This window comes from Buteo buteo, chromosome 6, assembly GCF_964188355.1.
Source record: "Buteo buteo chromosome 6, bButBut1.hap1.1, whole genome shotgun sequence".
Taxonomy (NCBI): domain Eukaryota; kingdom Metazoa; phylum Chordata; class Aves; order Accipitriformes; family Accipitridae; genus Buteo; species Buteo buteo.
In genome coordinates, this window is record NC_134176.1 from 50,238,503 (window position 1) to 50,252,816 (window position 14,314).

A 14,314-nucleotide genomic window follows, 5' to 3' on the forward strand; every position below is an offset into this window, starting at 1 on the left:
TATAGATTGCAAAGATAACGATGTCCTTGAAAGCTTATCAAGGCTGAAGTCACTGAGGGAGCCATATAGGTAGCTGCTGTTAATAAACATAAAGCTTCTCACATACAGATCTGCCTGAAAACTTGAGACCTGTGCAGTAGAAGAGACAATGATGAGCAGAGCAGAAGGAACCCTTTTTTGTAACAGTCCTGTAATGGGAGTAGGAATTGCAGGGGAGTGCTGTGAATAGTGCAGCACATGACTTTGAATCTGCTACAGGCGGTCGTGATCCTGGTATGCGTGTCTGTTACTTGTGAGGGTGCCGAAGACCTGAAGAAAATGGATAGCCCCTTCATGTTAAGGGTATCTCCAGAGATCTTTGCAGAATGGGAAGGTGCGTTTCTGCTCAGGAAGAAATGATTGTGAACTTTGTGAGCAATGACCAAACAACACTTGCTTGAAAACCTTGGGAAAACGGTGCCAGAGGACAAGAAGGATGTCAAATAGAAAATAAAGCAGAAATTCCCCAGTGGAGTTCTCCAGAGTCAAGGGACATTGCTTGGAATAAGCCAGCGCTGGTTTCTCATTTTTCCTGCATTTATGCCCAGCATACGAGAAACACATTTTGTGTCTGGAATTGGAACTTGGAAAACTGAGTTAGTTCTGTTTGGGAGTGAGACTTGTGTCTGGTAAATGGCTAGCTGTGTGACTAGTGAATCACTGTGGTGTTTGAAATGCTTTTTTATCTTTCTGGGGTGTCTAATGTAAATGTAAGTTTGAATTGGGATTGGTTTGTGTATGTATCATGCCTGGTGCAAATATGGAGAATTGCATTTGGGTTTTGTTTGTTGTTTTTCCTCTCCCTTGAGTTTAAAACAACCCAAAAATCAGTGGACTATGTAAAAGGGAAACTTAGAGATAACTTAAAGGCATTTAGTTTTTTGTTTCGTTTTGGTCTGTGGTTACTAGTATGTGCTCTTTCAATAAGCAGTTATTCTAAAACAGAATTTTCTTGTTCTCTGGCTGCTGTTTCAAGAGAAGGAGGAGATTAGAAAAGGTCTGGGGAGAAAATGTTGAACTAAACTTTATATAGTTATTTAAGTAATACTTCATTAAATCATTGTTCCGAGTGGCTTCTCCCTCTTTTTGATGGGGTATCGGGATGCTTTGGACAGAAGAAAGAGTGCATTTTCCAGAAAATCCACTTTGTTCTCAGTCATTCCAGTGCCTTTTTCCTCCAGATGTGGTCAAACATTAAATATTGCTCATGGCTTTACTGCGGTAGCTCAAGGTAATGGCCCAGATGTGCTTTGGGCTGCCTTGCCATAGGGGCCGGGACAGCTGCGGCTGCTGGGACGTGTCTGTCGGCCCTGAAACGGAGCTCTCGCAGAATTCGCCGCTGTTTGTAGCTCTGGTCAGGAAAGTGCAGGCACACGACTTCTGCTCTTCAAAGGGCTGGAGGCTCAGGTTTTGATGATTCGCGGTCTGGAAGAGGAAGGCTGTAAGAATAAGAGATGGTCCATATTAGACACGTTAAAAGTAAATAATTTTGAAGCCTTAATTTGGCAGGATTTTCAGGGAAGGCAAAGGGGCAGCTCTGAATATTATTTGCCAGAAAGTTGATAATCTCTGAGTTCAGACCCCACGTGACTGAAGTAAACCTGCTTGAAGAAATGGGATCCAGTAGATGTTAACAGGGGCAAAACCACAGTCGCTTCCCCCTTTTCTTATTTCTTTTCTCTCTCCTCTTCTTGAAACTGTTCTAGCTCAAAATACATCTCTAAAAAAGGACGCTGTCCACAGGCAGTTATTTGGTCCGAGGGACGTAAATGGCACTGCATGGTTTCCAAAAGATGTTAGCTTTTTGAAAAAGAAAAACAACAACAAAAACATAACATGTGAAGTGTTGGACACCTCTTCACATACGTGTATGACTACCACATGCTCCCAGCAGCAGCTTGGCTGGCTGGTTAGTGTGCTGAATATTGGTCAAATGCTAATACAGACCGCTTGCTTCAGTGACGGTCTGGGAATCTGTGGCTGAGGTGTTTGTTTTGCTGCTTTTGTTTAAAGACTAGGCATATGGTACTGCTTCAAACCTTGTGGTTACCGAATTACTTAGCTGAGATCAGTCTGCCTCAAAACTCTTCACACAGAAACTGCTCTTTGAAGTTGTGTGAAGAATTGCAGGGGCTCGGATGTCTTGGCTGAGGGTTTTCCATTGCCGGTGGTGTTAAGCACGGCAGCTACTTCAGGGTAATTTATCACCTGTTTTTCTACAAAGTAATGGTTCACTTTTTCCCCCCCCCCCCCCAAGTGAACCTTGGATACTCTTCAGAAAAAGTGGTAGTTAAATATGTGAAATTCAGTGATACATCCTATTTTACACTTCATAATTCTAACTGAAAACTACTGGTGTAATACAGAAAAACATGTAAGAGGAACTGCAGGAATTTGCTTTTGGAGGACACTAAATCAAGTGAGAGTTACTGTAGCTGTGGTTTAAAACAGTTTATATGCACTCTGCATATAACTTCCTTCTTCTGAAGGAAGAAGGCTTTGCTACAGCTGCGCTTAGTTTTTAAGCCTGGAAGAGATGATTCCTTCCAAATTAATGCCGAAGCTGTTTGTCCCTACTGAATATACTTTTTTTTTTTTTATCTATACTCCAGTTGTCTCTGACCTTGTCCTGGCCTTATAAAACTGTGCAGGTTGGCGTATTGATGTGCCATATGGCTACGTAAAAAGACTGCCTGTTGCTGTGATCTCCAGATCTGTCACATCTCAAAACCTGGGAGTTGTAAATGCATATTGTAGATTTGGTGTAGGAGTAGGAAACATTTACTCAAAAGGCCCACAAGTTATGGAGCTGGCTTCTTTTCTGGTGTTCTCCCATCAATGGTCTGTGCATGGTATTACTGCGTGTTTGCATTGCACCGTACACACCTTCCTGCAGTTATCAGCATGCTCTTCCCACAGTGACTGGCTTTGCTTTAGAGTGGACTTTCTGGAGAGTTTAGCATCCTATGATGTGGTCCATCATGTCATATGCTAATTTGAAAAAGCAAAAGGGAGGGAAAAAAAATCTAACCACATGTCTCATTAAATTGGTTTTTTTACTTTGGGAGTTGCTTTGTTCTAGGCTGGTGATATCACAAGACTTAACCAGTGCTTGCCTTCAGCATTGTGGTGGACGAATCTGCATCGCTCTAGCGGAGGGCAGTGTTCTCTTCTTGCCGTGGAGTTGCTGTGCAGCGAAGTACTTGAGATCATAATGAGATTCTGTAATCATTTGTTAAACCCATTTTGATGCTATTGTTAGTATTTCATGTTATATGAGTAGCTGTGCTGGTACTATGAAATAGATGTAGTTTCTGTCCTGAAGAACTGTATAATGGGTGATGGAGAGAAGTACAGCAAGAGATGCAATTCATATAACTCATGTTCCTTTTGCACCCAATTTTATATAAATTGTGCTGAGTAAAGGCAGTGCTAATTATAGCATTTTCTGGTTTGAGTTTGATTTTTGCAGCCTGAAAAATACTTTAATGAAGGTCTTTTGTGTTTCTTATTCTCACAAAGACACTAACTCTCTTGATATCTCTGTATTCCTCTTTTCCTTCTCCAGATGTTTCCTTACTCTTTGTACACCTGTCTTTGCCCAAGTTGGCCTCCAGATCCCAAAGATCTCTGAACTTGCTGCCATGTTCATTATCTCTGTCTACCTTGGGTTCTTCACTGTTTGGCTTCTCTGAGCAAGCAAGAGAAGCTTGGTGGTGTACAAAATCTAGACTTTTGTTGCTGTTTAGTGTTTGTGGACTCGGCATGACATATAGCTACAGGCTGGGGGGGGCTGTGACTAGTCCAGCTAGACCTTTGCCACCTGAGGACCTGCTTAGATGTCTGTCGCTTGGACTTAGGCCTGGGGCAGGACATTTACAACAGACTTCCATGCAAAAAGGAGAGAGTTGCTCTTACTTTCTGTGAAGTAAGACCTATTTTAGTATTTTTCCTCCAATGCTTCTCAGTTGGTCAAATTCATGTGGGTCTTCAAGGGACGGTTAGGAGTACCTGCCTGCCAAGTTTACAAACTTGTACTCCAAAGCGTTGAGCAATTTAAATTTCTCTTGAGAGGTCATTTGACTCGTTTTAAATTTGAATGTTTCAGTCATTCTGGAAATTGTACAAATTGGAAAAAACTGAGCCCAAGCAAGAGAAGTCTCACAAAAAACTTAAAGCAGTTGAAAGCAGGCCGTAGGGAGCTTGGAAGGCACCTAACGTCGGTGCCACCAGCACTGCCTAGAGCACCCTAACCTGTACTGCTACGTAAGTCAATTTGTAAATTGCTTTGTAAATTGTGTCCCTCATCTTTGCCCTCTTCTGTCTGTATCTTCTCCCAGCGAAAGCCAAATCCAAATGCGGTGCCACATTCTTCCCCTGCGCTAGCGGCATCCACTGCATCATCGGCCGCTTTCGGTGCAACGGCTTCGAGGACTGTCCTGACGGCAGCGATGAGGAAAACTGCAGTAAGTGCCAGCCTGCTCGCGAGTGAGGGAGCTTCTTTGGCCTTCGACTAATTAATACTACTTAGAAAGGAAGTGTCCGTTAGCTTTAGTTCCCGAGTCAAATATTCTCCCTGTCATTTACAACCTAGATGATCCTTGTGCTTTTCTCTTTGTAAATGACGGTCTCTCTTTTTGTTTTTTTAAGGTCCAGCTCAGTCTTGTTTTGTATGTAATGGCTGTATGATGCTTCAGCCCCTTTGTAACTTTGAAATGAGATTTAAGCTGCACATTTGCTTTGAACAGGTTCTCTGCGCTCAAGTGTAACTTAAATTGGGCAAATATTAAATATGACTTAAAATTGTTTCATTTTTATTTGCCTGTTTCTTGTCACTGAGGAATATGACTTACTTGTTCATCAGCACATTTGAGTTTCTCTCTTTGTGCCTGTTCTCAAACAACCAAAAAGCAAATAAAGGGTTATTTAGTGAAACAGGTTCTTGGAAGGAGAAGGAGGTTCTGAAAGTCAGACGTTCCTGCCAGTGTATTAGCTTGAGCCGTTCAGCAGCTTGCAGGGAAGTCGCAGCAGAGAGATGGTCTGAAGTACTGCTTGACTTGGGCTAAACCCGCTGCGTGTGGCTGCATAGATCCATTTGTATCTGTAAGTCTAGCAGGGATGTATCGTAGCAGTAGGGAAAGGTTACGTTCGATCCAGCAGCTCTGTTGCTATTATCAGGAGCTGGTAAAAGCATGGGTCAGTAGGTGGAAGCTTGCAGCAAATACTTGTTCATTCTCTTGTTGGAGCAGGCTGAGTTCTTCCTTTTAATGACATTTAAAGGTCAGGAGGAGGACAACAGACACCAGCTTTCAAAGATAACAAAGGGGGCAATCTTTACAGTGATGTATCGCTGTCTGCTTCTTGGAGGACTTGCCTTTCTCTGCCTGCTTTCACCCACAGCACGACTATCTCTTAAGGTGCTGTCTGTTGTTTGCCTGGAGAGTCGGGTTTGGGCCCTGGGAGGACTGTGGCAGGGAGAGAGCACCTCTGTGGAGCAAGCGAAGCCAGAGAAAGGAGATTGAAGGCTAAGGAAATTACTTCGGGTTATGCTAAAACAAGTTTTGACAAAAGTGCTTTCAATATCCTTGAGGTGGTGGACCGACAAGTGGCAGGTCTCGACTGAAAATGCACCAGCCCCTGGAGTTGGTTATGAATGACATAATTTCCCATGAGCTTGTAGTGTGTCGCTCCAACGGGACCTTACAGCTGATGATAACCTGCTGCTGATCTCCTCGTTTCTCTATGCCGTTCAAGCACGCACTTGGTATTTTCTGGCATATCCAAGTGTCTGGTCACTGTTTTGCTTATGTAGAGGAACAACACTGTAGGCTCTAAAGTGACCTGGAAAATCAACATGCTATGCAAGTGTGCAGCAGTTTCAGACCAAAGGAGATTTAGCATGTTCATGATAAAATGTGCTTTTGGGGAGCTGGAGGAATTGGTAGTGTTTGTAATATATACTGCATGTTCTATGCATGGCAGACTTTAAAGTTTTATGGGTTTTTTTAAAGACTCTTTAAAGGCAGCTCTTACTTTAAAGAATAAAAAATAGGAAGGCAGTTAGTATTTGGGAACTGTAATCCCCTTGTTATTGTGGCGGAGAAGCACTTTGAGGCAGACAAGGCATCTAAACAGCTTTTTTAGGGTTTTCAATTGGAAAGTTGCATTCTGTTTCAGTTGACTCATTACCAAAAACTGGTGGGAGTTCAGAGAAGAGTGCCAAAAATGATTAAGGGACAGAGAGATTGATTTATGCGGAGATATTAAAAACTGCTAAATTATGTATATCCCAGCTAAGCAATGACTATGTTGGAAGATAAGGCTATATATGCTGTATATGAAGGGTGCAAACACACTGTTCAAGGAGGGATTATGTAGTTAGGTATGCTGGGCTATAGCTAAGAGTAGAGGGATGAAATTAGAAAAGAGAGAACTAAAATGAATATCAAGGAAACCTCTTTGGCTGTGAGGTACAAGAGAAATGTTTAAAACTGCACTGCTTGAAGCTTTAAATGAAACTAGACATAGCATCTTACAGCATATTTACTGCTGGGTTTCGTGTGGGTGAGAAGACTGCTCTATCTAAATGAGTCAGCTTAAATACTATTCTGGTTTTTGCTCTGTGTGCAATACTGGACCTTATGTGAAAGGACTTTCTGGGTGCTACTGTGATGTGCATATTACCCTTAAAAAGGAGTTGAAATTCGAACACTGAGAAGTTGAGAAATGTCAACCTTGCCCTTGTATCAATTGGAAATAGTGGGGAGAATGGAAAAAAGACAGAAGCAGAGGTAAATAAACCGCTGCCTGGCAGTTCTCAGCCAGGGTTGTTGGCTTATAATACAAAACTTGAGCTAAACTGAGTTTGCTGTAATGGGAAGCAACAGGCAGTGTTTATGGCAGGCAGTGCTCCCCTCCATATGTCTTCGGTGGGAGCAAATGCTGAGCACCAAACGGTGATCATGATAGGGGCTCTCATGAAAGTGAACAGAAGGCTTATCACAACTGTGGGTGAACTAAATCTCTGCTAATTGTAATGAATCTTGCATGAATTTCTGCTCTCTGTTTAGAGAGACAAGGTTGGTTTGATTGCCAAGTTACTCCCACATACTCAGCGAATTGACCAACTGTTGAGTTGTGACCCGTTGTCGTTGATTATTTAACGGCTATTTCACTGCCTGGGTAAGAGAATTTCTAATGAAAGTTCTCACTTTCTCTTTTCGCAGCAGCAAATCCCTTGCTTTGCTCCACTGCCCGATTCCACTGTAAAAATGGTCTTTGCATTGATAAAAGCTTTGTGTGCGACAGTCAAAATAACTGTCAAGACAACAGTGATGAAGAAAGCTGTGAAAGCCCTCAAGGTAGGCACAGGGGGTTTATTCTATTCTGTAATATTATACCAACTCCAATTAATGCAGAACAGGCTCAGTAGAAAATACGATTCTGTTTGCTTGCTCTGTGTTGGCTAGAGCTGTGGTTCCCTAATTCTGCAAATAATGAGAGTGATACGTGCAGAGTGTGCATGTGTGCGTGCATTCTCGGTGCTCAGCAGACTGGTATCTTTTTCAGATTAGTAAAAATGCACTTTTGCAGGAAGTGCTTATAATCTGTGATCCAGTCCTCACTGAAGTTGCTGGGAATCCATTTAGTGACTTCTATGAGAGATGGATTGGACCCAGAGGGATCAATAATAAAACTTCAGTTTTAAGTAGTTCAGTGGTCTGTCTGTTTATCAGAAGACTAAATCTATGTAGGCTTAAAGCTTTAGATCCTCATTGCTCAGTTACTTTCTGAAAAGCATGTTTCACTGCAGGACAAGTCTACAGTGAAAGAATCTATTCCTACCCTTCCTTGTTTCTGTATTTAGAGAAAAAGATGAGGACAGGGAAGAAAATTTTTGTTTGAAAATTGTTGTGTATCGAGTCTTGTGACAATCTCAAAACACAATCTCTGGCAGTTTATTTCTTTTTAATTGATGCTATAAGTCTACACCTAGTGCTCCTCAGTTTTGTTTTCTGTAACTTAATACCATAGTATTTTATAAAATGTGAGTTGTATATGAATGAGTTGAGGTTAACAAATTATGTGTATTGGGCATCAGCTGCTAAACATTGTAATGTCTGGGTTACTACTGAGAGATCAGAGTAGGCAAAAAATGGGAGATGGCGGATATTTGCAGGGGAGATGTGATCTACTTGGGCCTATAGGAAGCAGGACACATGAAGAGAGATAAAGCAGGGTATGAAGGAAGAAGAAATTGGGAAAATTGAAGGAGAATGACTTTAATATCTAGCTGCACTGATGATTTAGTCCGTTGTGGAAGAGAAAATAATTCTGAGCTTAACATGGTGATAAACATTCTTGACCGCTCGCAGGGGAAAAGGGAAAACACGCAACAGCAATGCTAACAAAACGGGGTTTATAGCAACGGTAGGTGACAATCTTCCGTGCCATTCCTCTGCCTAACCGATGAGCTCTTTCCTTTGGCTCCATACGTAAGGGCTGAAGGGGTCATCCAGGGAACTCCCCTGCTGGCTGGGCTCCATCACAGCCTGGGAACACAGCTCGGATCGGATCAGAGCCTCGGAGAGGGGGTCTGGCGTGCCCCTACCCTCTGTCTGGGGGGGCAGAAAGAGCTGCTGGGGGACTAGCACCCGGATACTGCTGCTGCCTCTGCACCGAGGGCTGCGTTGTTTTTCACTGCAGGCCTAAGGCAGCCTAATAAGATTAATGCGGCTGGTAAGGTTTCTTGCTGGTTTTCTTGGGGGTTTTTTGTTGTTGGGTTTTTTTTTTTTTCTTTCTGGCTTCTGAAGCTTAAAGCAGCAGTGTTCTTTTCCAAGGTTGAGATGACTGCTTCTTCTGCAGATTAATTGGCTGGATTGCCTCCAGGTTGTTTGTTGTCATGACAATCTGCTTTTGGAAGTGACTGTCAGGCTCAGGAGAAGAAAAGAGCTGTATTTCATGAAGCTGTTAATTTTGTCTTTATCTTTGGTCCTTCTGGAAAAGTCAGATTAGTAAGATGGTTAAGCAAAGTAATTCTGTTTGATTCTATGCGTAAAAGCCCCAAACAAGGAAGAAGGAGCTCTCTCTCCTTAGGATCAGAGCAGCGATGGTTTGTGGGCTTTTTTATTAGAAAAAAGAGTCCAAGTACAGGGTTGGGAATGAGGAGTTCCCAAAGTGAAACACTGGTTGTGGGGAGTGTGTGTGGTTGCCTTTGCCAGCTCAAAGCCTCCCTGAATTGCCATTTTGCCATCTGTAAGTGGACGATGCTCGTGTACCTGTCTTTCAAAGCGAGGATTAAACAGTATAAAGGGCTCAACTGTCCATCTGAATGTAAATGATGATTCCCTCTGGAGTTTGCAGCCATGGGTATGTCTGTCCTGGCTTCCAAACACACCAACTACTTTGTGTTAATTGAGAATTAGAGGCTACTGTGGACAGTGTTTCATTTCTCACAATTCTTTCTACAGCAGATCCAATTACTGTAATTACAATGAGTTTCATGTTAACACACTACCCAAGAATCCTGGTCATTAGCTAGAACTCAAGTGCTCAGGGTACTTAGGGACCGAACAAAGCAAATCGGTAGGGTATTATAAAATCAAGATAGAGGGTTTTCTTCCCACTAGCTACGTTACCATGTCAAATGTGGTAGCTTTAGTTCAGTGTAATTGAGTGTAGTCTGGCATATGATATTGCCCTTGTGTGCTATTTTTCTATCTAAAAATGTGTTGATTTCAAAATCACTAAGCTTCTGAACCATTGTGTGATAGCGTCATTATCATCATTTAACAGATGGGGAAGAGGGGGCATAGATCGGCTAAACAAAATGCTCCCAGAGTGACATCCCAGCTGGTAGGAGTAGAGCTTCATCCGTGCTTGTCTGCATCAGGAGGATGTCGTGAAACTTAATCAATGTTTGCAAACTGTTTTGAGATACTATGATAACATATGGAATAGAAGTGTAAATTATTAATTGGTACTTTGCTCTCCTCCTGCTCTTGGGTATACTGACAAGCTTTTTAAATTAACACCTCTTCCTACTCCTCCACGAACTTCAAAGGCCTCCTTTATCCTGCTGTCATTGCTGGAAAGCTCCAGTAGCATATCGGTTTGGTTTGTGTCAGATACTCCTCCATGCATAAAGAGCCCTTCAATCCAGAAGGGTCGATCTGCAGGCTAGGAAAACAAGAATGTGACCCCCTACTGAAAAACGTATTAACCGAGCTTTGACATGGAACACTTCAAAATGTACCGTCCTTGATGAATAATCGCTTTGCTAGCATGCTGCAATCTGAGATGAGCCTGAAGCCGTGGGTTTATAAAGGTTAATTTTAGTCATAAGTAGGGGTGGATTCATTTGAGGGGAGGGAAACAGAGGCCCGAGGATTTAGTTGTGAAAATGGGAGGAAGGTCAAATTTTTGAGAACAAGTTCCTGCCCTCCTTTCTTCTCACCGCTTGTAACTGAGTGTTGCACATCTTACAAAGGTTTGCCTGTCTTGGGGAAAGCGTCAGTTTAAAAACTTCAGCTGTGACAATTTAGCAGCAAGTCAAATAATTCTGCTCTAATTCCTGACAGTAATTATTTGTAGCTCTTGTAGCTGCCATGGTAAACTTCAGAGACGTTCCCTTAATCCCATCCCAGCTATACTTTGGTCATCTCTGGTTTCCAGCATTGAGGCAGTCTGGCCAGATGTTTCCCTTAGTCTGGAATGTGGTGTATTCATCAAAGTATGTGCCTGAGTTTGGGGATTGGATAGAGAATGTGATTCTTGGATTATCCACAGGAGTCGTTATTCCAGTTTTAACAACACTTGCAGTGATTGGAAATTTCTGCTCCTGTTCTATACTTAATGGATCTTAATCCAGGAAAGTTTCTCTCCCCCATACACTTTTTTTCTCATTACTTTAAGATCTCTCCCTATGCCTCGAATTAGCTGACAGTGCTAATCATTCACAGCAGCTACTCTGGGTATACTCCTCGGGCCTGCCTGTCGCTGGGGGGGTTCCTGCTCTGTGACAGGCATCCACTCAATTGGAAGGGAATTCTTCCTCCTTCGTATTTTTCAACAACCATGTAAATTTGTTCAGCTCTAGGACTATATTTAATTTTTTTCTCTTAATTGCTTTTTATCTAAATGTGTCTTCACAGTGTTTCCTCCTTTACTTTCTCCTCTGTTTTGTACTTTTAGTCTAGAAAGCTTCAACATCAACAAAAGCGTACTGGATATTTTAATTCAAACTCCTTTTCCTTTCATGGCCCTTCTTTTCTTTCCTTCTAAGTTTGTTAAATACCTTTATTAGCTTTAACCCTGTTGCCTAGGAAAGGGGGTTTTATTGCTGCGAGTCTATATTCACTCTGACTGGTGCTGTAGAGAGAGGCTCTTGGCTTCAGTAATCTTCCTACAATTCTAGCTCTGCAGTTGTTAGCAAACAGTACCACTGTGGTCAAGTTATAAACCAAATGTTTTGCAAGTGTCCTGAAGTTGGTTCCTGCCCTATGTTTCTACAGTGTATTTGGTAATGTCCACTGTTACACATGTGGATACCTCCTTTTTTTATTTTTGCATATTTTTTAATTGAATTTGTGTTAGGATTTTCACGTACACCCATATTCTAAAACAGATTTAGAAACATACACAGTTGTCAGCAGTCTCTGTTCTTCCCTCTGTGGCATGTATAAATTGCTTGTATAAAAATTAGCAGCATATTAAAAAATGAAAAGTCTGACCCTGTGTCAAACAAGTGGAAAACAGTTCAAAAGGTTGACTTATTAAAATTAATTTTTAAGTGATATTATACATTCTGTGCTGATAATTTCTGTGGATTTAGGTATAGGTGAGACAAAGTTGGAAGGGGACTGGCTGTAATGGTAAAACGCTATGGCCCATTGCTGGTGTTTGCAAGATTGAGTTGCAATGCAAAGTGGATTTTAGAACTGACAGCCAAGTGGAACAGACATACTCTAAATTTCAATGGAATACCACAAAACCTGATTTATGAAACACAAATAGCTCCCAGAACATCCCACTCCGTATGGAGTTTATAACCAGCCCTTTGCACATGGCAAACTGAAATTCTGAAATTCCCAAATGCTGTGGTGTCACTTAGACATCCCAAAGCTTTATAGGCTGATCCTGGCTGACTACATTTCCTTTTATTGAGTCTCTCTTTGACTCATTATTGACTCAGTCTGTAAACTGAAGCTCAACTTGCAATCATTGTGCATCAGCTTAGCCCAGATTCAGCCTACAGCAGGAATTTAATACTCAGAGGCAGACTAAATAGAAGCAGAAACTTAAGGAAGGATACAAATAAAATGTCACTGAATGTTTTATTAAATGAAGACTTTGCCTGAACATATTTAGCTCTCTAATATCCCTGGTTTATAACACTTGCTAGATGGAAATGCTTTTGTCAGCTGTGAATTCCTTCTTTCCTCTGTTCCTCTATTCCCTGATTAAGTCCAGGCTTCATCTTCTTTCCCTTTTTCTTTCCTCATAAGATTAATTATTTGAGAGGATTCTTGTCAAGAAAAAAATTGATCCATCTGCATGGAGACTAAAAGGTAAGGTGAGCTACAGTAGGCAGTTGTTCATATTAGTTGGTACCGATATTTCAGATGACCTGGAAGTTCATCTGTACATTTCTCTCAACATTATGTGGACTCCGTGGTCCCTGCTGCCTCCCAGGCCAGTCTGTTGTTTGTAAAATTGATTATTGATCACTTCATTTGAACAGCAGACAATAACACAGGCTTTATTGTAGGTGGTCCCAGACTCATTCAGAAGCGTGGTAACTTCTGAGAGGGACTGAGAGGAATTCTTACTTCACCATGGCTTTGCAATTAAAGTAGTGTAACATAGATATGGAGATCTCAGGGAGAGGTCCTGGCAGTGGGTACAAGTGGATTTGAGTTGCTACGTCTCGCAGCTCCCTGAGCTTGCAAAGATGCCAGGGTGTCGTGGTTTAACCCCAGCCGGCAGCTCAGCCCCACGCAGCCGCTCGCTCGCTCCCCTCCGGTGGGATGGGGCAGAGAATCGGAAGGGTAAAAGTGAGAAAACTCGTGAGCTGAGATAAAGACAGTTTAATAGGAAAAGCAAAAGCCATGCACACAGGCAAAGCAAACCGAGGAATCCATTCCCCACTCCCCACGGGCAGGCAGGTGTTCAGCCATCTCCAGGACAGCAGGGCTCCAGCACGTGTAACGGGGACTTGGGAAGACAAACGCCATCACTCCGAACGTCCCCCCCTTCCTTCTTCTTCCCCCAGGTTTATATTCTGATCATGACGTCCCATGGTCTGGAACATCCCCTGGGTCAGTCGGGGTCAGCTGTCCCGGCTGTGTCCCCTCCAACCCCTTGTGCCCCCCCAGCCTGCTCCTGGTGGGGTGGGGGCAGAAGCAGAAAAGCCCTTGGCTCTGGGTGAGCACTGCTCAGCAGGGACGAAAACATCCCTGTGTCACCAGCGCTGTTTGCAGCACAAATCCAAAGCACAGCCCCATCCTAGCTACTGTGAAGACAATTAACTCTATCCCAGCCCAACCCAGCACACAGGGTTTTGTTGCAGAACAGGCCTATGTACCTAAGGAAGGGTTGTCTTGTGGATCAGCATGTTGCTCCTGCAGTCACTTTGGCCTAGCATTTTGGCAGAATAATAATAGACATGCTGCCAAAATGTTAGCTGCTCGCCAAACAGTGGTAGCCTATTCTATTAAAAGCAACTATATTGTGGGAATAGACAAGCAATGACTTCAGGTCTTTAAATGGACAACAAACTTACTTAAAAGGGTGTTTGTGGATCTGGGAGGTGTCCAGCCTCTTCACCTCATCTCCTGTTCAGCCCACCTTTGATGGCTTGAAGCTCAAAGCAGTTATCACCAGGTGATGACTTGGCTAGTGTAAAAATCAGTTTTATGACCTAGGTCAAATCTTAGACAAGGTGTTGTATCACTGGGGGCTCACCATGCTTGTCAACAGCTTTAGCAGGGGAAAAAAAAAAGGAAGAAAAAGAGGATCTGGCAAGTATCACCTTGCCCTAAAAGCAATTCCTTAGAAGACAGTAAGGACAGGGAACTGACTTTGTGTCTCCGGCTCATATTATGCCTGTTCTGTAGACAGATGGACTTCAGGATGCCAATGGTAGCCTTCCCTCAAGGCACAGCTTACTCCCATGATGGAAGTGCCATTCTTATGGGAGTGCCTCAGTGGACTCTTGCTGTAATCCCATGATTTTTTTTAATTTTGGCTGCTGGGGCTGAAATTGCTATTCTCA

General features: G+C 42.6%; 1 protein-coding gene across 2 annotated transcripts in view; it reads left to right on the forward strand.

Annotated features, from left to right (window-relative positions):
* The window catches only part of LDLRAD3 (low density lipoprotein receptor class A domain containing 3), a 124,475-nt gene that overhangs the window by 58,892 nt on the left and 51,269 nt on the right, over window positions 1–14,314 (forward strand). The window contains exons 3-4 of one of the 2 annotated variants that reach the window (XM_075030931.1): window positions 4,380–4,505; window positions 7,266–7,400. In XM_075030931.1, coding sequence (XP_074887032.1) covers window positions 4,380–4,505; window positions 7,266–7,400 — 261 coding nt within the window. The remainder of the gene's footprint in view (window positions 1–4,379; window positions 4,506–7,265; window positions 7,401–14,314) is intronic. The other variant, XM_075030932.1, reaches the window with a different exon arrangement.